The sequence below is a fragment of the Acyrthosiphon pisum genome, chromosome X (assembly GCF_005508785.2).
Source record: "Acyrthosiphon pisum isolate AL4f chromosome X, pea_aphid_22Mar2018_4r6ur, whole genome shotgun sequence".
NCBI lineage: Eukaryota > Metazoa > Arthropoda > Insecta > Hemiptera > Aphididae > Acyrthosiphon > Acyrthosiphon pisum.
The window spans coordinates 59,319,988-59,345,304 of NC_042493.1; the positions used below are offsets into that span (position 1 = coordinate 59,319,988).

The 25,317-nt window shown below is 29.9% G+C and overlaps 1 protein-coding gene and 1 long non-coding RNA gene across 2 annotated transcripts in view; one reads left to right on the plus strand and one right to left on the minus strand.

Moving 5' to 3' along the window:
- Nucleotides 1–10,731: 10,731 nt before the first annotated feature.
- Nucleotides 10,732–12,881, plus strand: LOC103310409. Its single transcript, XR_511073.3, has 3 exons — nt 10,732–10,929; nt 12,154–12,345; nt 12,424–12,881. It is a non-coding gene; the product is annotated as an uncharacterized LOC103310409 (long non-coding RNA).
- A 1,694-nt stretch (nt 12,882–14,575) lies between these two features.
- Nucleotides 14,576–25,317, minus strand: part of LOC100167386 (developmental protein eyes absent) — a 37,352-nt gene continuing 26,610 nt past the window's right edge. The window contains 4 exon segments of the mRNA XM_008188619.3: nt 14,576–16,986; nt 18,469–18,769; nt 20,815–20,929; nt 22,144–22,672. Of these exon segments, the coding sequence (XP_008186841.3) occupies nt 16,906–16,986; nt 18,469–18,769; nt 20,815–20,929; nt 22,144–22,672 (1,026 nt within the window). The 3' untranslated portion in view covers nt 14,576–16,905.

Here is a 25,317-nt window from a genome sequence, read left to right on the forward strand (position 1 = left end):
ACGTCGTTACGATTGACAAAAATAATAACATACTATTTTATCCAAACAGATGATTTCAGAACGGTTTAATATTATTTATTTATTATTTTAACCAGAAAGTAAATATAGTTATATTATACCTGGTATAATATAGGTAGGTACCTTATATATTTTTTCAAACGAATATATTCAATAGAGGTAAACAACACATATGTTTCGTTAAAACTAACTGGTTGTATTATTTTCGTAGGCAGAAAAACAAAATAAGTATATTTTAAAATTGTTCATAATTTTACAATGTAACAATATAATAAATTATACAATAAATTGTATTGTTCCATAGATAAAAATTAATGCTAAATAATAAACATCAAACATTATTATTATTTTATATTTAATATGTATGTTATGGTATTTTGAGTTTGTGTGTATGCCGTATGGAGGTTGTGTAGTTTATATGTCTAAATATTACGTAAAAAAAGCAGCTTCCATACTTTCTATGTGGCACCCACATGCGTTGTCTCCGTCTTACTAGTTACTAGTGAGTAACAAAAATTTTTAAAAATTAGAGTGAATTGACTTCTTATAAAATTCAAAGGCAATATTATTATCTAAGGAATCACATAGGTTTTTCTTTATTATATTTTAATTTTAAAGCGAGTTATGAGTATTTTAAAATTGTAAATTGTTCAAACATATTAAAATATTCATAACTCGCTTTAAAATTAGAATATAATAAAAAATCTATGAAATTGCCAAGATAATATTCTTACTTTGAATTTTTATTAGAGATCAATGCACTCTAATATATAAATTAACGGAGCTAAACGTGCTCTTCTGAGCGTAAAATGTGTCAAGTTAAGCACCTGTAAGTCGAAGACAACACATGTGGGTGCTACGTCCTTTTAACAGTAGATCTTTCAATCTTTGTTTCAAACTATAATATTACTCACATATTACACACAACTATTTACACACGTTCTCTCGAATCTGAATACAACTTATTATTATATGATGGGTAGATATTAAGCTAGTGGTACTATTACGGTAATTAGAAAAGATTTAAAATGTGCAATTTTATATACGTAAAACTCATTAAAAAAAAAATTGTATAATAGTTCAAAACATAGGTACGTATACGAAAACAGATAATGTTCAGACCATTCAGTTTCACAATAGAGATCAATGCGCTCTAATTTTTAAACTAACAAAGTTAAACGTTAATAACACTGATGAGCGTAAATTGTCTATGTTAAACACTTGTGAGAGGAAGAAAACAAAATAATATGCTACCACTAAAACAATAATTATATTTTTTTAAGTTGTATTCACACGAATGAAATAGTTCAGGAAAAAATGTGTATGTAATTTTAAATCTCTACCAATAATATTATTATCGCATCCACATTAACGGGCGCATGTGGTCTATCGGTCAACAATAATAATATAAAAATATTATTAATTTCCGGCTGTCTTTGAAATGGACGAGACGGTAAGGATTTTGAAATACGGATTTCGGAATTGAGAACGCCATCTAACGGAACAAATATCATCGCCCTACTCGTCGAAGCTAAGCAAATACCAAATTCACGGCGCTGAGTAGATGACCACTGTGGTCGGATCGTGTGTTTGTTACCGTTGAGACGTCGTCGAAGGCGCATGCAATTTCGAATTTTCGAAAGTAAGTACTCCCACTCGCACCACAAGGCATAACTAGGGGAACATCAAAAAGGAGGGGTGCAAAAGGAGAAGTTTCACTAGGCGGCAAGAGCGGTAAAACATTTCTGCCGTCAATAGCCACTAAACAGTAACTCCAAAAACGTATTATTTCAGGAAACAATAAAACCGTTTTCAACAATAAATAACTCCATAGGGTAAAACAATAACATGTCGCCCGTAACTGTAAATAGCTCACTTCCCGCCTCTGACACACAATATACTTTTATGTCAAGCCTGCACCGATAGTTAAGTTTTCGATGACACTCACTCATTAACGAAAGTCGGTGACCTTTTTCCGTCCAGCGGGCGATAAAGTGGGAATCTCCATAGTGCCGGAAGGTAAAGTCGAAATCCCAGAAATTGTCAGACAGTAAAATTATTTATATTAAGTAAAATTATAGTAAAAATATTTTAAGTTCAATATATTTTATGGTCGGGGGTGGGGGATAAGTCATACATAATATTATATATTATAAGCAATTATAGTTATTATTTAAGTCATTATCCTGCAATTCTATTTACATCTACACGAATTTAATATGAAGTTCAATAATATTATCTGTAGATTAAAAAGAGAAGTAGGTACTCGATCAGGTACAACATAAACTATAATAATACTTAGCAATATGTTAAGTTTGTGATTCCGTATAAAAATCTTTCGCTAGATCTGGAAAAATTGATATTGACTTTTTACTATTATCTGTAAGTGTATCACACATGAATTAATTAACACTTAATATATACAATATACATATTATATTACATCATATACAAAGTTATGTAAATACTGATTAATTATTAGAAATATTTTGAAAATAAATATTATTTGGATAAAAATAAAGCACTCGATCAAGTAAATATATATTACAATAATATGGTAACAAGTTAAATATTGTTATTTATAGTGTCGAAAATTGCCATTGACTTTTACTATTATCAAGATTCAAGAGCATCATATATATATAAATAAATATAAATGGTTATTATTAACAACTTACGTCATTTTATAATTCCAAAAATATATATTTATATAAGTACTAAAAATATTTTTTTAAATTCAAATGGCATACAATTGAAATAAGTATGGACATTTTATTAATAATTAGATAAGTAGATAACATTATGAACATAGTATAAACATTGTAATTTTAGCTAATTATTCATCTTCAATTTAGCGTATCTATTATATAATAAAATTAATGATTGGAAAAGGATAGGTCTAACATAATCAGTGATGGGAAAGAACCAGGGCTTGGCATTTGAAAAAATAATCCGTTTTATGTTATTTCCAATTAAAACATTACACAAATTTCGCTTTTATCGTTATTTAGAATTAAAACGTTATACACGTTTTGCGTTTATCGTTATTTAGAATAGTGTTAAATGTCAATGCCTATTAAATTTGTTAATAATTACCAAAGCGGGCAAGTAATGGCCTGGATACGGAAAATAATATAATCAATTATAATGTCCGTAAGCGTGAATTAAAAAAAAAATAAATACAAAAAGACCAAAAGTGTATCATACTATAGTCCTATATGATTCTCTACCTATACCGGATTAGGTATACCTAGTCTAATAAATAAAAACTCTCCTGGAGCACGAACTCCTGGACCCTAATTATAAATAATTAACTGTTGAAAAGTTCAACATAGATCATAATAATAATATGCATTCGTAATCAAAATTTAATTAACTAAATGGATACTGATTACTGAATAACCTGTATTTTTTTCACACGGCATGAAAAATGAAAGAATAAAAATATATAACGTTTAGTGTTTAGGCCCCGGACTCGATGATAATATTATTGGTTTCGTAAACGTTACCAAAATAAAATAAACGTAATACCTATTCGACGTTTCAATACCTTCCTATAGCGCTTATAATTTAAATTAAATATAATGGCATTATGACTGTAATTTATTTTTGAATATTATAATGAGTATATTCCATACTATTTTCTACACCTAGAAATATTAGGAAAACGAGGCATGGGGCAAAATGGTCTTTATGGACCTGAACTAAGTGCCTACATATTAATTGCAATGTTTTTGTTCTAGTAACTTACCATGACAAAAAACCAAATGATTCTTTGTAATTTTTATTCTTAGATCCTCAAGGAATTTTATTTTTAAATTTTATTTTTATTTTATTTATTCAAATAAAATACAACAGAACAATATTTTTTTATACCATAATAATATTATTACAACCATTTATCGTATCGCAATATATTATTTCGTTTTTTAAGCGGTGCATAATATTATTATTATTACAATCGTGGAATATTAAGTATATCGTTTTGCACGCATAAAAAGTACCAATATAGGTACCTAAATTAATCACAGGATAAATTACATTTTGTTCTGTGGTACAACAGTATTATATAGATAATATTACTGGGATAATAGTAATAATAACAATAATGATTAGTCTAGGGTTCTAAATTTGAAATATTTCAATGAAATTATGAAAAATATTTTTTCTTCTTTCAAACGTGTTCGGTTATAGATGATTAGAAACAATAAATTGATTACACACTTATAGAACTAAAGAAAAACATATTATTTTTGTTGATTTATTATTTCATATTTGTATATTCTATATTATGTAGTCACTGGTGGATCCAGCGGGGTCAAAGGGGGCATTTGCCCCTCCCCCTATCACTGTAGTTTCCCTTTGTTTTACACTGGTTTAGCCAATTTTGTGGCAAATGTTTGTACTTTTTGTACTTTTGCCCCCTCTATGCCCCCCAAACTTAAGCCCTGGATCCGCCACTGTATGTAGTGCTGAAAAATATTCCTGGCATTATTTTGAGAATAAAAACATTTTTTTTTACATGAGTTTTAAAATATTGTTGTATGCGGCCGTAGCGGACCGTCAGCGATCCAAAAGATAATGGTTTGAAACAAAGTTGAAATCAATTCCAACAATGGATGAAATAATAGTGTATTTTCTGTAATTATAAAGTGTACAAAGTCGTATAATAATATGTGTGTGTATCAGTGATGTGAAGGTGCTCTGGGCTCATTATTTAATAATTAATACTTAGATCATATAATTTGTTATAAGTATTATAGATTTGTTGAACAACTTTGAACTTATAAATTATATGTAAATATGTTACATATTTTTTTTGTTTCATACAAAAAACCAACTTTTAAAAATGTTCATTTAGAAGTTGACGACTATTAACTTTTAGATATAATGAACATTTTATTTTTTTTTTTCATCAAAATGAAATATTTCATGAAAAATTCATGAAATTTTAAAACCGTAACGATTACAATAATATAAAAAAAAAATAAATCGCGAGTATATTAGGTATATACCTACATTGCAATCAATGTACTTACATATGAACTGGAAAAGCACCAAACGATTTTTTTTAAATTTTAACCCGTATATCCACGAAGAGTATACGTCATATTTTATTCGAACACAATACAGTGGAAGAATATTATTGTAGCCCATACTAATGTTATTAGTTATTACTATCGTTTGTCGTATTGCAATATATTTCGTTTTTAAGCGGTTTGTTATTATTATTATTATCGCAGTATATTGTAGCTTTTTGTGTTTCCTTACACACAGACAGAGGCCAAAGTACAATCATAGAATCAATTTAATTAAATGTATTCTATTATACAACATCATTAAATTGTAGATAATAGGTATAAATTATAATAATATTACTGTGGTGATAATCATAGTGACTACAATAAATAATAAATAATAAATCGTAAATATATTACATACATTGTATTCGTTTTACAATATTTTGCTCATCAGGAACTCAGAAGCACAGCTTTATCGCTACTCGTCTTATAATATTGCAACACATATATATAAAACATTATAGCACCGCCGTAGACTGCCGTTAAAGTATAGGTACACACACACACACACACACAAGACAACACGTCATAAAATATTTTATTATTATTATTATGATTATTGTTATTACTGTGGCGAAAACGAGCGCGGCTGGACGGCACCGTTTTCTTCCTGAGTTCCTAGTACCGAATATAACCGTTTTGAGGAACAGTTTTGCGTGGGCGGTCCGATTCACAACAACTTTTCAAGTGCAGCCAAATTGCCAGTTGTTGTCGAGTGTCGGCTGTTTTTATCGACCGATTTTAATCGATAGAAAGCCGAAATTCTACAAACGGTTTATACTACGCGTGCGCGTATTACCTGAATAATGTAAAACAAAACACGTAATAATATTATATTCAATATTGTGATTACCAAGTAAAAATCACTTTTTTTATCTAGACGATTGATGATTGTTTTTTAAATAATATTAAAATACGATTGTTAATAATATTATCAAATAAAAAACAAAATGATAAAGTAAATAATATAAAAACTGAGTGCACAAATATATTATTATGTTATTTTCATAATATTATATATTAGAAAATAATAATAATAAATCTATTAATAATTGAATATTGATAATATATTATGAATGTGTAGCTATAATGTTAATATGATCATTGATCAGACTATTAAACGACTACTATAGTAACGACAAAATAGATCATCGATAAAATATAATAATATTTCAAATATATTTGTGAGATAAATATGAACAGTCATCAGTGGCGTAACCAGGATTTCTAAAAGGAACGGACTAATAAAAAAAATCATTATAAAAATTAAATCTTTATTGTTTGCGCTAGAGATAATTTTTACTCTTTTTATTTATTACTAACAACTTACATTAGCTTTATGAGGTACTTGTAATATTATTTTATTAATGTGTCCAAGTCCAGTCTAAGACTTTCATTCTCCTAGAAGATTTATTTATAAAAGGGGTCAATATATTATCTCTTTCTATATCATCTTCTGCAAAAATACGGCTGATAGGACCCCGGGAACATACCTACTAGGTGTTCCTATTTTTCGGGCCAAAATCGAGCTTTTAATTTACCGCTAGTAATTTTCTATACTTCCATATTCCACCTCAACAAATTTCAGTTTTTCGATTTTTTAGATAATCCCTTATTATAAAAAGTAAGTGGAGTTATTAATAATATTGACAATGATTTTAAAATGACTTTAAACCTAACAAAAATAATTAAAGCGAATCGGTTATAATTGAGTATATTTGTTTAGTTTGTAAGCAGTAATAATATACGTATTACTTACAAACTAAATAAAATATATAGAGTATTTTATAATGTATTGTATCTTAACTCTTAGGTATTAGTGTATTACTTTATATTATTTATTACAAAAATAAATATTATATTCACTCTCCTTGAAATATTTCAATGCAATTGAGAAAAATATTATTTTTGTTTTAAGCGTATTTCGTTATAGATGATTACAGGTTAGAAATTATTATTTATAACACACAGAAAATATTGATACTGAATGACTTATCAACCAAGGTTTACGAATTATTTACTATATTATGATTATGGTTTATATTATAAATTAAGTAGGTACCTATATGTATAAATGGTAAATATTAATATCGGTTAGTTTATTACTTAATCACTATAGTTGACTATTATTTATTAGCATTTAATATAATAAACCAATTTTTAAAAATGCTCTCTTGCTGTAAGCTTTGTGTGACTATAAGCTTTAATGTATAATACACAATATTTTTATAAATATTATAAATTTCATGAAATTTTATAAGCCTTTATAAATATAATTTTTATTTAATTTTAGATTCTGACCAAAGCGATAAATATATTGATTTTACAATGATGTGTGTTTTTTAATTTTAAATTTATTTGTTGTGTGTCAACATCTTTTAGAATCTAGTTGGTATAACTTTACAATTAGTACAAGCGCTGTGGGAGTTGATGAGTGGAGGCTTGAGAGAAGAATCCATCTAGTGATGGAACTTCTCGACAGTTTTTTATACCTAAGCATTTAAAGTACGAATTTCGACAAATGTAATCAAATTTTAATTTTCTTAAATTTATAAAATGTTTAATTTTTTAGCTAATGATTGAAAATTGAAAACAAGGTTCCCACTTAAATATGTTAATAAATTACTTAATTCACAATAATATCATCAAATATACTTTACCTAGTAATATATCATAGGCCAACTGACCGTCTTTTCTCAGAATCGTTTTTCGTATACAATGATATTATATCATTGAAATCAAATTTAACAGCATCGATTACAGTGACCCACTTGTAACCTAATGTACAGCAGAGCGACCCACTTGCCCATCTTTATTTTAATTAATTACATTTATTATAAGTTAACGGAGACAAACAAAATGTTTATAGTATAAAATAGTTTGAAGCTTTTCCACAACAAAATTATATGTACATTTATTGTTCGTTGTACAAATATTATTATTATTAAATAACTTACTTAAGTTTGGTTGCACTTACAATAAGTACAATTATTTTTGATTTTTTTTATATAAATATACGAAATAAATAACAATTTTAATTTTATTCACATACAACATAATTTATGTATGTTAATATATGTCAACAATTAATGTTGAATAATAGAAGCTTTTTGATCGTTGGATAAAAGTAACAGTGGATATTGTGTTTTAGAATTTTTATTATATTGATACTTGACAGTATAATAGAAAAATGTGTCTTCAAATTAAAAAACTATAAATATTAATTATCGATAGGTACAACAATTTTATGGTCCACAGTATTATATTTTTCAAAATTAAATATTTACAGGTAGTAAGCGGATAGTATAAGCGGATATAGTATAAGCAGATATTCTAAACGGATCACTGAGCTGTTTTTAAAATAAGACTGGGACCCCCCTTGCTCCACTCAAATTACGTAGTGTTCAAAGCCACTGAGTATAGATGTCTAGATTATAATATAATCATTAGATAATTAGGCCACTGTGTAACCCATCGTGAAATGAATTCTGTTGTATATACATTTTTCACTGTTTCAGCGATGTTTTATTATAATGTGTAACATCACAATGTGATTGCATATATTATGATATTATACCTATGTGTGAAACAACATTACTGCAACACATTATGCCCTGTTTTTGCTGACATCCAAAGAATAAAATATATAAGCACAATTTTTTGAAAAATAGACAAATTAATTTAGAGCAATGCAACTCCAATGTGTTCAAGTAATGTGTATGTAACATCAAAAAGCTGGTAGGTAACTAGATAAGTGGATGTTGTTCTTCAGTACAGTAGTTTACAAGTGGGTCACTGTAATGGATAATGTTAAATTTGAATTGAATGATATAATATTAAAATTTGTAAGATAAATAAAGTATAATTTTAATTTATTGATATTCAATGTGTTATGTTTAGATGTATATATATATATATAAATATGTTATAATGTATATTCTTTAATAAGTAATATATTGTAAAAGCTGTATGGCGTTTAAAATAAATAAATAAATAAATAAATAAATAAATAATTATAACGGGAAGCGATAATCAAGAATATTTAAATACCCCAAAACAAAACATAAAGATTAACAAAATATATTATATCATTAAACATAACATAATGCAAAATGTAATTTATAGAATATCATTGAATAATGAAAAACGAAAATATTTAAAATCTATTTATTTAAAAGATCTATTGGTGTCGTAGAAACATTTGTTTCATGTAAACAATCTACAATTGATTATATTATATTCCGTATCCGGGCCATTACCTACCCGCATTAGTTATTATTTTAAAATGTAATAGGTATTAAGGGACCTGCACGTGACCGGTTTTTTTGCTCAAAAACATGCCTTACAGGAAAAACTTTCACGCCTCGTAGAGTGATCCGATTTTGATAATATTTTTTTTTTTAAATAAAAACGCTTCTTATAGGGCGCATTGAACTTGGATTTTCAAGATTCTATTTCTAAACCATATAATACGACTTTGAATATGACCAATTTTCACAAGATTTTGTTATTTTTATTATGTTTATTTTAAGCAACGAAATTAAAAATCGAAGTTCTAAGCGCCCTGTAGAAAATCCTTCTCTTTCTAACGAAAAAAAAATTAATCAATTCAGACCACTCTACGATGAATGAGTCTTTCCTGTAAAGATTGTTTTAAGCAAAAAATCTTGCATTTTATTTTTGGTCGGCGGTGCCGTTGACATATGCACACACACAGTGCATGCGTAGATAGCCCGGTACCCGCATACAATCACATTCACACTAATCATCATTGAAGACTAACACAAATGCCATGGGCGGCGGCAACGAAACTGCATATTGCCTAAATATTGCCCCTTATTAAAGACTCACAAGCAGATTATATTATTTAAATAATGATAAACGCAAAAGTTGAATAACGTTTTATTCTAAATAACGATAAACGAAAAAATTGTGTAACATTTTAATTGTAAATAACATAAAACGGAATTTTTTTTTTAAATGCAAGCCAACGATTATACATAAATGATGTGTGTGGGATAGTAGATGCATTACTCCTTATAAGGACCCGTTTTTTTTTTTTATCTCTATAGCACTCATTTGACCTACAGCATCAATTGCATTAACAGTAATCGTGGTATCATTCTTAAATACATTATATTTTACTTGTTGTGCCAACGGTACAATTGTACAGATTAACTTATAACAATAATTTAAAAAAAAAAAAACATAAAAATGAAAAAAAAAATCGAAGTCACACGTTTTACTTTCGTAGGCCCTAGGCACAGACGCACAGTGCCTACATTCCATTCCCTATGCACTAATACGGCTTCGCGTACAATAATATGTACGTATGCATAGAACGTAGTTAGACCAAATATATCGTATATTTATAATATAGACAGATGATCTTTGAACAACAGATGAAAGAATAGTTGGCTTAAATCACAAAATAGAAAACTGCATCATAAATATGGAACAATTTAACACGCGATTAAGTTCTATTGAGTGTAATAATCAAATTAAATAATCGAGCACTATAACGTCCAGACTTTTATAATATCTGGCTAAAGCATAAAATATTGTATATTATAGATGTTTATTGGTTACACATCACTATATTTAACGCCCATAAACAAACATTATAATTTATTGTCAATTTGTCTGTTATTTAAGTAATAAATAAACTTATATAATATATAAACTTCATCTTGTCTCTTAAAAAATATCACGATCAATTGTATACAATTAATAATAATAATTCTATCGTTAATAAAACACATTTTTCCTTATTTATAAAATATTTGATAAACTAAAGGAAAAAATACAACGGAACTCAAATGCTTTAACGGTAATAAAATATAATTTAAAAAATTGTAAAGCATACTATTAATAAATTTTAGTACAAAGCGTACAGAACATATTATAATGTTTACTAATATATGTACAATAATATGTACATGCATAGAGCCAGGGGCGGATTTACTATTTTTCCGCCCCTAGGCATTACAACACTAGCGCCCTGTACATTGGCGTGCTCCCCACGGGGGGGGGGGGGGGATATTGTACCATGAAATAAAACAAAACTATAAAAATTCTTTTATTTAATACTTCTTCTTGTTTGGCCAATTTTTCTTGTCTTATTTTTTTAAACTGGTGCCCACCTTTTTACTGGACATGTTTAATCTTTAATATTGTAATTGATGTTTTTTATAGGTAGCCAGTTAGGTACTAATTAAAGTGGTGAGCACTCTAGTCTCTATAATCGTAGTCGATAAGCAGATTTCTGAGCACTAAGCAGTATGCACTATGCAGGAGACGGGCGACAGTGCCAGCGTCGCGCGTCTTCGCAATGTTTATTATTATTAAGTACTTTTGTCTTTATCAAGACATCTGATTTCCGGTATTCTAGGAATAGACTAGTTTGGTGGCCGCACGCCCGCGCACCCTTATTGTGGTGCCGGGTGCGAGGTGAGGCGGGTCATTCCAGTTAATATCAAATAATTTACTTGATAAGCACTGTGCGAGCTGTCCTCCACCTAGCTATACACAATGCACCCTGCGGCCCGAGGCAGTATATTTGACTGCCTTGGCTGGCGTTTTGCGCATGCGCTATACACATTATTGTATGTGTTGACGCCGCATACCCGTATACCACCTCCCATGTATTAACATAGGCAAAGCCGGCAACTGCCTCGTGCCCTCGTCGAGTATCGATAACGAACCTCTAGCGGTGGCAGCGCCGCGTGGCGCGCGCTGGTCGTAGGATTACACTCAAACGGCAAGGTTATATTATAGCTTATAAATTAAAATGTTACTGCGACGTGACCCATTCTCCAGTTTCATGAAAATTATATACAAAAAAAAAAATAGTATAAAATATAAATTTAGGTAAATATAATTATGAAATTATGAAAAACTAAAAAGTAAAAATTAACCAAAAAATTGCGCCCCAAAAAATATTGCGCCCTAGGCACATGCCTTGGTGGCCTATGGGTAAATCCGTCCCTGCATAGAGCCATAGAACGTAGTTATACAATACTATACAATTAATTATTTATTATTTAATATATAGACAGAAGACCAGAAATATGAGTCCGCGGTTGTAATAGACATCAGACAAATTGAAATCCATCTAACAAATCTTGAAAATACATAATCTATACTATACTAATCTATGCTTTTTTGTAAGGATCGAGGAACAAAATACATTAAATTACTCAATTAGAAAATGTCAGTACCTTTATTTTAATAATTCAATTCACAGGTAAATAAATATAATATGTTATTATGATCTAAACCTATAAAATAAAATTAACAGTGAATGGAAATAATTGTGTTCCAGATTCTTCCAAAGAAGTGGCGTGCTCACGGGGAGGGATGAGGATGCCAAACTCCCCCCATTGTATTTAAATAAATAAATTATAATGTATAATATACGTCACACATAATATATTATATTTACACCTAATTATATTTGAAATAATAAAGAAATACTGTTGAAAATGAATAAAAAGCTAAATAGATATGTCATTCCCTAGATAATATTGTTATCTTTAATTTTTATAATAGGTTGTGTAATGCTATTATGTTGCCGCAATAACACAAAATACTAAAAATCCTAGAATATATAATAGAAGCAGTGTTGCCAACATGTTTATAGCTGATGATGGTACGGAACCCTTCGTCCGCGAGTCCGAATCGCATTTGGCTGGTTTTTATTTACGAATTTTTCTGAAATTTAATATTTTGACAAAATCGCGAAAATTATCAAATTATTTTGTATTTAAAAATATAATGTTCAACTTTTTTAGCTAAGAACTAAAAGTTCAAAATAAAGTTAAAATATTTATAAATATAAGTTATACCTATTTTTAAATAGTGCAAATAATAGGTAACAACTAAGTAACGGTAAACAGCGATAAAACGGAAATATTTACACGACATGTGCAGTTTTGAATTAATTTATTTTGATGTTTTTGTTGTAATTAAAAAATAATTAGGTAACCCAAATGCTAATGGGTTAAGATCTTAATCATATATTTAAAGTACCTACATTTTATATAGACCTGATATTATAATGTCTAAAATATTTTACATTTTGTAGAGTCTGCATAGATACTTACCTACCTAATAAGTAATAACTTATTATTACAGCAAAATTACATGTATGTGTTTTTTATTGATTAGATTTACCGAATTCGTTACCAAATGTATTAATTTTTTTTACCATTATTATGTTGTGCTTTTATGCATTATGAATTTTTTTGGGTTTCATTTATTTAAGCTATATACAAGTTGCTTTAGAACTCCAAACATAAAAAATATTGTTCAAATAGTAGAATATTTGAACTCAACCCTTAAAATTAGTCTCCTTGACAATTTCATAAAAACGGTTTAGAACATTTTCATAATGGACCCACACATTTTTTCATAATGACAAGTGTCGAAAAAAATTAATAGTTCAATGTGAAGGATTACATCTAGCCGGAAATATTGGATGTCTGTGATTTTATCAGTTTGAAAATTTCTAACCATGTCGTTTTCATGGAGAATCGTGTAGGCAATATAACACACACGGTACGTAAACAAATTTTTTTTAATTTTTTTTTAATAAATGTGTAGGTGCACTTTATTTCGACATTCCATGAATTGTTTGAAAACTGTATTTTCGCCAAAAAATAATGAATTTATTATTAAAAATTTAATAAAAATATATTATCATTTATTATAATATTATATACTATGTTTACCATATATTATTGTTTTGAGATAGCTTTCAAGTCAATCCTTACGTAGGTTCAGCAGAATAATGAAAATAGATAAGTGAAATAACCGCTCAGAATCTAAAACGGAATGCTCTGAGTTATTAGCTTAATATCATATCTCAATATACCTATAACCATAGGCGCAAATAGAGTTTGGGATTTGGGGGAGGGGGGGGGCTAAAACCTTACTTTGATAATGTTGAATAAGCTTAAAACAAAACGTAGGACATTTTTGGGAGGGCTTAGCTCCTAAAGCCCCCCCCCCCTATTTGTGCCTATGCCTATAATCTTAATATCAAAACTTGTACGAGTTGTATAGGTACTATCGAAAGAATAATTGATTTGAATTTTGATGCAAATTACAATTTTATTTCTCACCATCTGAAATGGGGCAAAATACATATCTTTATTTTGGTGCAAATTACAAACACTTTTCAAAAATGTTGGTGCAAATTGAATTATTATGTTGTATATATTTTGGGTCAAGTTTGGTGCAAATATGATTACAGCCCATTATAATAATTGAATCATTATTATTTAATGTTTATAATAACATGAACATACACATTTTTAAACTTTAATATACATTTAAATTGAATTTTAAAAAAGTCGTTTATATAAATTATAGTAAATAATAATAATAAAAAATACAATGGGAAGAGTTTACCACCGCCCATTATATTAAGCCACATCTTATATTCTCCGTAGATAAAGGCATAAAGCATACAATTGAATAACAAACTTTTTTTATTTTTTAACAATATTAAATAGTAGCATTTTCCTTGATAAAAATTAAATGAATCTTAAAGGTATACTAATTTCGATTAAAGCAACCCACTCAGCCTTTGCATTCGTCATCCGACTACGCTCAGGATCATCATTATTATGCGTTAAGTCAAAATAACCATACTTCAGCCAGTAAAAGATAATATAGAGCAATATTCTCATCTAACACTTAATTTCCCGATTACGTTGGATACTTGAATTACATAGGTTAGGTTAGTTTTTCTGACAAATTAAGAGGGTACTTACATACTGAAGTTCATATTATTATAATATTATAAGTACCACGCATTCGCAGTATAACTAGTATTTATTTTTATTTTATTTAATAACTACACCATTTTTTCGTACTATATTTGGGTAAGCCTGTTTTTTAGTCATATCGACTAAAATATCGGTCTACAATTAAAAAAAATTGCTCGATTTATTAAAATGTTTAAATCTTATCATTATTGGATTTATTTAAGAGGCCGTCGTACCCGCTCTGTTGTCTCCGTCTTACACACGTACAACATGGTAAATGTTCATTCACCAGTTTCAATTGTGTGCTGTATTATATTCAATAATATTTAAAGTTATGACCTTCTTGAAACTTACATTTTAAAATGATCATAACTTACTTAAATATAATAACATCAATAAAAGCTTATAGTTATGTAGGACCCAAGATAATAATCTAACGTTTAAATTGTATAACAGGTCGTACGTATGTAAGAGGGAGACAACACATGCGAATACAACGTAATTTTAATATTTTAAGATAAAACATATTTTTAAGATGTTGTAACCCTTTCACTACCTACGGAATTCGTTTTATCCAGTATACACTACTGCGCTGTAGTAGAATTGTATTTTTTTATATACCTATATACTATAATATATTTTTAGTCGATAACTTCTCGGATAGGACACGTATGTGTGTCTATAGCACCACAGAATTAAATATTATTTTACTTATAGTATAAAATATTTTATTTCAAGAACTGCGGTTTGATATTAAATAACAATAATAATAATTCAATCTTGAGATGTATCGAAAAATAGGTGTTGTTATTAAAAAAAATACTGGTTTTACAGAGCGTGCACTTCCGAGAGAGTTTAACAGTTAACATGTTCCTATGGTATTCTATAGCTTACAAGTAACTTTACTTAGCTTATCAACAAAGTCTGAAATTAAATCCAACGTAATCCGGTTGAGAAATTTAGTGTTACCTGAAAAACTGTCATTATTTCATTATCACAATATCATGATTGATACAAATATCTACAATGGTGCGATATTTAAAAAGTGTACGGCGGCCAGTACAATAATATATTATATACAACATAAACATAGCCATGGGAATAAAATATGAAAAAAAAATACACAATGTACAATATTATACTATATATAGGTACTATAAACATAGGCGCAAATAGTGTTTGAGATTTGGGGGTGCAGAAGATTTGATGTAGAGACTAAGATTTTTTCAAATAATATTCCATTGTGTCGTAAAATCTTCAGGTCGCTATACAACGGTTAGTGGGGGTTTTAGTCCCCCCTCGGCCCTAAGTGGAGTACCTGAGAAGGACAACAGGGGCCTCACTATTTGCGGCTATGAGTCAATATTTTATATATACAGGACAACGAATACAAGTTTTATATTTACATAAAGTTTGTATGTTATAATATTATTATAATCGTCTGCGTTTGGGAAAAGAGAGCGGACACGATTTCACGAGAAATACAACTACGAGGCAGTACAATAAACTTCAAGCAATACAGTGTAATTATATATATATGTGTGTATACTGTATATATATAATATAATATTACACGTTGAGGACAAAATATACAAACTCACGAGCACACCGGAAAAAAATTTAAAATACATATAATAATAAAACGTAATTATATACAAAACATTAAAACATAATATAATTATTTGCGACGACGCGTCTAATATAATATTATGTACACGACGCTGTCGTTGTCGCGATACTAGTGTGACTTATATTATATTATATTATTATATACAAGCGACAATATTATTCAATATACTACTTATACTACTAAAATATATAAAAATTACGATTATTATAACGTCATCACTGTGTCGAATCACACATATTTTATCATTTTATTATCATTGAATATAAATTAATAATATACTCAATGGTATAATACACGACGACGACTGTGACTACGATATCACTGTCAATGCTGCTGCCACTGATGCCACTGCTGATGCTGCCGATTTCGTAATTGTGGATGTTGCTGATTCGGGCTGGTCGACTTAGAGGAATCCCATGTCGAGAGCGTTGTACAGGGCCCGGAGGTCACTGTGCCCAGACACCCGCCAAAACGGAAAGTTCATCTGCAAATAGGTGTGAAATTTAAAAATTGAAATAGTAACTTGAGTTAATTATTAAGTTGTTGTACTCGACATAGGAATACCGATAGTTTTTATTACTGCAGTAATGGTTTTCACTTATTTTTTTATATTTAAAGAAATTTACAATTTATACAAAACTATTACAACAAGTAAAATATAATAAATGGTATTTACAAGAATAAAATGCCATGAACGTCATGATTGATCAAGAAACCCATTTGGAACATCTCTTTGTAATGTTGAACAATAGGTTATACGGGGGCAAAGGAAGGGCAAAATCAAATGTTGGGGGGCACTTGCCCACCCTGGCCCCAGTGTAGTGCCGCCTCTGATTCTCTTGAAAAGACTATGTAGGTAATACGAGTCTACGTATAGATTTTAATACCTAGTGGACATAATGCCATAAGCAAATAGTCTGTCGACTACTAACATGTTATTTAAAATTATTTTTCACAATTTTGTTTTTATATTGCGTTCTATGGAGCTGTGAGTTATTTAACCAACCAATTATATTCTAATAATGAATTTGATTATTATAATAATTAGTATAGTTGTGACTTTTGGACAGTTGGACGTAGTTAACAGCTAGACGTAGCTAGAATACATAGCTAATCAAATGCATAAAAATAATTTAATTATTTTGTTGGATTTCATAATTTATTAAAGTATAAGACGTACATACAGTAATTTATTTTATTACATACATTATATTTTTATCGAATTACTATATGTTATTTGTAAGATTTAAAAAAGGTATGTACAATTATTATTTATAAATTTTATATGAAAAAAACAACTGATTTTTAACTAAGTTAATTTTATTTTCTAATCAACTTTAAACTAAACTTACATTTTTCTATATTAAATTAACTTCACGAGGTAAAAAAAAATAATTAACTTGTCCAGCCTTGCAGAAATCACTCCCTCAAAGTTGAAGATCGAAGCTTTTTTTTACTCTATATCGCTCCATTCATAATCTAAAATTAATGTATGTTTGTATAGCTTATTGATTATATATTTAAAAACAACTTGACCGATTTCAATGACATTTCCAGGGATTTTAATTGGAGATGTGGGGAAAGTTTAGAAAATAGTTTGAATCACGTCAAAACAATACCAAGTGCTATGTCCAATTCACCACTGGTGAATTGCCAACAAGGTACACCGATGTCGCGATTTTCCCGTGACCTCAGGCGCCTATTCCTATGTCCCCGGCACTACCAAGGTAAATCGCTAATAACTTAGGAATGAATGGAGCACAAACGAAAACCCTGGGTTTATATTACAAATGTTGAATGGGCGGTGCCGGGGGCATGGACCTATTCCTTACTCTAAAATAGAGATACGCCTGTATAGCGCCGTATTTCATATTTTTTCATTATTTCCTAGGGGAAGTCAGATTATACAACTACTAACTAGTTATAATAAACAATAATAATAATATTATTATGCTGATATAAGTACCTGTCGGGCGGCCCGTTCCTCTTCGGCCCCGTCACCGATCACCACGTATGTGCACTTTCTGCCGTACCTTTGAACCACCCGATCGAAACACGATTCCTTCGACGATCCGCCCGATGCTGCGGACCCCACAGTTCCGCCTCCACCACCGGACTTGCCACCACCCGTCGATGGACCTCCACCGCCACCGGAAGCCGAGTACACGTTTTCTACTGCAAAGTGTGGCCCAAGACCGTACAGGAGCAGCTTGGCCAGCGCCGGTATTAGGTGTGTTGTGGTGACCAGCACGTTGACGCAGTTGGGCCTGAGGTAATCGTAAAAAAGCATAGAAATCAAAATTAAAATATTGTAAAAATGTAAAACTAATATTTTAAATTGAATGAAATAAAATGTATGTTAAAAATCTAATAACAAATCAGGAAAATATTTAATCGATGGTATTGTGCACAGTGGTGTACATACGAAGGGGTTTTCGGGTTCAACCCCCCCCCCCCCCCAGGACCAATAAAAAAAATGGTGATTTTATTGATGCATTTTTTACTATTAATCATCCATGTATACCTACATAAACATATACGTCATAATAATATGGCTATTGAGCAGTGGCAAACCCAGGGGGGTGGACCCCGGGTCCGGACCCCCCCTCGTTGGCTTACGTCATAGTTTTATTTTTATTTTCAAAAGTTTCTGTGAAATGTTCATCGATTTATTGATTAGTTTGATGATTACTTATTAGTTAATAGATTAGATTTGGACATAAGTATTTTGTTGATAACACGTCGAATCCGATAATAATTAATTGACATACATTGTAAATATAAATGTCAGAATGTAAATAATATAATTGTGTGTATTTTAGATTCTGAGTGAAACAATGAACGTATTGATTATAATATAATGATGTGTTTTTTTTTTTTATTTTTATTTTTTTTGTGTCTGTCATCACCATTTAGGATTTTAGTTATTTTGTTGTGGTTGTATAATATTATTCGTGGATACTTGAACCTTCTGAAGTATACTATTATAATATATCTATGATTGTATCACGGTTTGTTGTTGATATATAACGCGTTATAAGTACCTAATGGATATTGTGATATGATTAATTTGGAATTTATTATAGGTCAATTTTTTTTTAATACGATAGATATAAGTATATAATATATCTTATACCTAGATTCAGGTATGTTTATGTTGGCGGGCCCACTCGGGTCTACACATTGTTTTTTTGCACAGTAAGATATTCACCAAATAGGAATAGTTTAAATTTAAAACAATTCGTTTTTTATATTAATTATTATTACTACCTAACTGTTATTTTTAACAATATAATAATACCACAAGTCAAGAATTTGCTTACGGATCTTTAACATAGTTTTTTAAATTTTTATCGTTAATCGAAACCGAAATATCCTTGTATGTTTCCCTAACCCCCCCTCCCCCTAATATTGAGTTTTTGAAATTTTTTTTGGCCGATATTTAGTACGGAATTTGTACGAATTTGTACGACCTTACGTGAAATTTTTCAAAATTCCATTAGCATTCTAAAAAGCATTTTCCTCATATGCCGTTTCCCCAGCCCCACACTAAATTTACGTTTTCGCACGAAACATTTTATTTATAGATAACCTTAAGGTATTAGATTGAATAAGTATCTAATGCGAGCGAAGCGACCAAATTTTTTTTCAGTTTGGAGGCCCCTTCAAATATTTCCTTGTAACATAAATACTACCTATCCACCTCCGATTCTGCCGTTGGAAAATTAATTAATGTTGTAATTAATTTTAATAGGAAAGACTTAATCGTCTAGCTATGCTCTCGATCAACAAAAATGATTCAATCACTCCTGATGAAGTGCTGGTTGAACTATCCAATAAAAAAAGGATACTAGAATTTTTATTATAAATAATTAATAAAATAATATATATAATATATAATATATTCTGTACATACTATGAGCATATTAAATAGTATTTAACTACCATATGAGTTATGTAAATCTTTGAATTTGTTTTGTTATTTTGCTTATTAATATTTATACGTGTAATGTGTTTGATTGTTGGGAAAATGGGTAGTTTTAAAGAGAAGGTTTTAGTGTTAGTTATTTTTTTTGACCCCCCCCCCACACATAGTTTTAAATTGAAATCAGAAAAAACTATACTGACAATAAGCAAAATTGATTTTAAAATAGAAAAATTTTAAAATTTCAAGCCCTAGCTGTTATTATTTTAATAATGTTATGTCTCTGCAGAATATACCTATTATTTATATAATGCAATAATATAAATATGAACAATGGTCTGTGTGAAATATCAAATTATATCAAATTATACACTCATATAAACGTACCTCGAATTGATGACGTTCAAACATTTGACAGCCATCGTGAGCCAGTCGTCGGTGTGCAATTCGATGTCGCTCCGGAGTTGAAGCCAAGCGTCTCGTTTTCCGGGTCCCAGCAGTCCTACAACACAAAAATCAAAATTATTCATAAAACGTAAACATGAAAGACCAAATATAATAGGAAAAAATAGGAGGGCTAAGGCGCAAAGCCCGCAAAAAAAATGTCAATAGCCCTCTAAACATATTGGGACATTTAAATTTTTTTTATTATATGACAATTTATCATTGGTTAAAATATAACATAATATATCTATTTTAAAAATTAATATATATTATTATACTAAATATTCTTTTAAGACATTTATTTTATTCAGAAGTTTTATCGACATTTATAAGTAGGTATTAGTCCAGTAATGTAGTCCTAAAAAAATTATTGAGTATACCTACGCCAATTATAAGTAAAAGGATGGACCCCCAGGGGTTTTTAACCTCGACAATCTAATTTCATATTAATAGTTAAAACTTACAATTTATATTGAATATAGACGTAAATTTGATAGCATAATATAACTAGGTATCATAATTATAATTAATTTAAAACAAACTAAAACATATTATACCTAAATTAAGTGTCACAACATTTTCTATAATCTTTTTTTCCCCAAATTTGGAGGGACAACTTTTCAGTGGTAGTAAGTTGTTAGTTGTTACTTGATACTTATTACTTATAAAACTTAAAAAGGTCAACAAATATTATACATTTACACTACACGATTGGTGAGAAATAAAAATAAAACAATCACAGCTGCAGCCTGCAGCAGTTGCTTACTGAGTTTTAAACTATTTTTCCAAAATTGAATATAAAAACATTGATAAGTCGGTAGTTGGTATTACTAAACGTATTATAATACAAGGAAATTGATTTGGTATTATTGATTCTCGTATAAACACTTCGGTCAAATTTTCATTTAGCTAGTTTAAGTAGGTATACACGTTACTTGCGTAAAACACATTATATTATAAGTAGGTATACGGTATACATACGCCTAAATCAAAAAAGAAGAAGTCGTTACACGTCCTATAACTGCATATTATACGATCGACTACACTACGGTATAATTAGTGGTATTACTAGTTTTATTGCTCGATCATTTGCAATAATTTATTTACATTGGTTATTTTCTTGTATTGCGTTCAATTATTTTCAACTAATCTATATAATTTTATTTCCGAAAGTTTTCAATTTCAAAATAATCGATTATTAATTCAAATGTCAATCAAATAATTGTCCAGCCCTATAAATACACCATAGGTAACAGCTGGTATTATAATTACCTCCGACTGAGTTCCGGTACTGGTTGTACAACTCTTTGACCCGCCGGTACCGGAACGCCAACTTCCTCATCCAGTCTACGCCACCACCGCTGCTGGAACCTCCACCTCCGGCACCGCCCCTCAGACCACCACCACCACTCCTCAGACCACCCGCGGACGACGGATTGGCGACGGACGCGCCCCCGCCGCCGGCACTCATCAAGTGGTGGTGTTGCTGCGGCTGCTGGTGCTGGTACGCCTGCTGCTGGTACTGCTGGTGCTGGTGGTGGTGCTGCTGCTGCGGGGGGTGCTGCTGCTGCGGGGGGTGCTGCTGCTGGTGGTACTGCAGGTGCTGCTGGTGGTTGTTGCCCGCATTGGCGCCGGTGCTGTTGAAGTGGTGCTGGTTGATGAAGTGGTGCTGGTGGTGTTGGGTGGAGGCCGTGGACGCGGAAAACCCATCGGCGCCAAAGTCGTAGCCAGACAGGTCCTGACCGTTGTCGTCGGACGCGGCGTCGTCGATGTGCTGAGCCTGGTCACCGCCGCCACACTCCTGCAGCAAACAACATGGTTATGAAGTAGGTAAATAATGTTTTTATTTTCGTAGATATATTTTAATATATAACTATAGACAGTCGCGACTTCCTATATCCGCATTTAAACTTTTTGAAACCGGAAAATGGCTGAATCATCTTAATGAAAATGTCCATGTGGCTTATCACCAGTCCTGTAGTCGTTCATCATGGCACTTAACTACCGTTGCGATTTAACCAGTGGCGCAAATAGGGGAGGGGGGCTTGGGGGGATTAAACGCCTAAAATCACTCAAAGCCCCCTTAAAAAATAATAGTATACCATTCTTAAAAGTATGTACCTATAAATTATAATTTAAAAAAAAAAAATGCGTTGAGGCTTGAGACCCCCCTAAATATTTTTCCTATTGGCGCCACTGGATATAACATTGATTTTTTTCATATATTGTTAAGGTTAATGTTATAAGGTTTTAAAATAAGGTAGACAAGAGAGTACCGTCCACTATGCTGTTGTACAGTAGTTGTCGAGTATATCATTGTAATGGATGTGTTAGATTTGAATTTAATGATAAATTATTTTGTACTAAAAATTATTTTAATCGGAGACTGTATGCCATCTTAACATACTAGTATAAATAAGTAATAACCAAATTTAATAATTTAAACCACTGAATATCAAATGACGTAAAAATATAAAAATCAAACGCTCATTAAAAATTATTGATATACTGTCCGGAAATTTTTTATGTTTTGATTGTGGTATAAAAACTCGTTGGGAATATTCTATTAAAAAGTCTAACCTTAGCTATAAAAATACAATTTTTATTTATTTTCAATTGAAAATAATTTGAAAATTTTCTTTAAATGCATATAAAAAATAATATTACCTATGTACCTTTAATATATTTAAACTGCTATTATTGAACTTATGAGGACCTTTGCATTACATTTTCAAGCTTCTTTACAAAGTGAAAATAAATTACATGACTATAAACCAGGGATCGAAACCACGGTTTTCTCATTTCTGAACACCGGAACTGGAACCGGAACCAAAAGCTTTAAGACACCGGTTAAAAAACCGTAACAGAAACCTAAGACCTTAAAAAACCGTTTTCAAAACCTAAACCAAAACCATAGAATTTAAAAACCGTTCTTGTACCGTTCTTGAAAAAACGATTAAAATTTGAAACTAATGTAGGTTTCTTTAAATTTCATAAAGTTAATTATATTATTTGTAATTCTAGTATATTTATACGAAAAATTATAATGTTAGGATTTATTGATAAAAATCCCGATGCAATTACTGAGTATTACGAAATATTAATATATATATTATTACTAAGCTTATGATTCAAAATTGCAAATACAAATAATATAGTATGAAGTTATTGTAATATACAATTAAATATTAATGTAATCGAATAATGATCTCAACAATAATATGACAACATAATAATAATACGTCGAATGCAAAAGTAGGCACGAGGTACCTAAATTAGGTACGAAATATTCAAGTTAATAATACGAAGTTAGTTAGTTCTGCTGAACGTAAATTTGTTATATCGTATATTGTACACTAATTATACAAAGTAGCCATATTTCAGGGGCTTAGACCCGGCCTTTATAATAGTTAATAGATAATAAAAATCGAGTCTACAGTAATAAGACAGGAAAATAAAATGGTCATTTTTAAAAACCGTTCCAAAAACCAAAACCGAAAATTTTCTAAAACCGTTCTTTAAAACCGATAAAATATTTGAAAAACCTTTTTTGAAACCGAAACTAAAACCAAAAAATTTTAAAAACCGATCTTAAAATTTAAACCAAAACTAGAAAATTTAGAAAACGATTCTCAAGAACTAAAAACGTAACCGTTAAAATTTGAAACAGTTTCGATCCCTGCTATAAACAAATCAAAAAGAGTCAAAATAGTTCAAAAACGTTATCATATATGAAAAATGCTAGTATAAATATATTTAGTGAAAATTTCAAGTTTCTTTACTGTTTGAGTTACATCGAAAGAATAAAATCGATTTTTTTTTCAAAAATTAGTTTTGTGTACCTCCCGAGTGCACCCATATCAGATCACTTATTTTAGATTCTGAACGAAGTGATGAATGTATTGATTTTACAATGATGTGTGTTTTTTTTTTTTTTTTTTTTTTGTGTCTGACGACAACTTTTGGAGCAGTAAAAATGCTTCGATTTTCAAAAGTTGTACCTTTTCTGAAAGGAAAGTGAATCTAGTTGGTACTTTGGGGGGTCAAAAGTGAAAATTTCCCAATACTTTTCAAAAGCGGCAGGAAAAACCTTAAAAAAATAACGGAAAAACGCGAATTTTTACGCAAAACCAATTTTTGACAAAAACGAAAACTTAATTTTACTGTAACTCAAAAAATAATTATTGTAAGCACTTGAAATTTGCAACAGATGTTTATATTAGCGTTGTCTATACAGGGTTAAATTTTCAAAGTGTTTCGACTTTTTTTGAGCTATTTATAGACAAATGAAATTTTCAATTTTTCTAAGTATTTTTTTTTAAAATAACGATAAAAAATTTTTGGTTGGATAGAAAACTTTGAAAATTTAATACAAGGTTTCTTATAAGTTGTTCTCACAGTGATAAAAAAAAATCCAAAATCGTTAGTCACAATTTTTTTTTATAA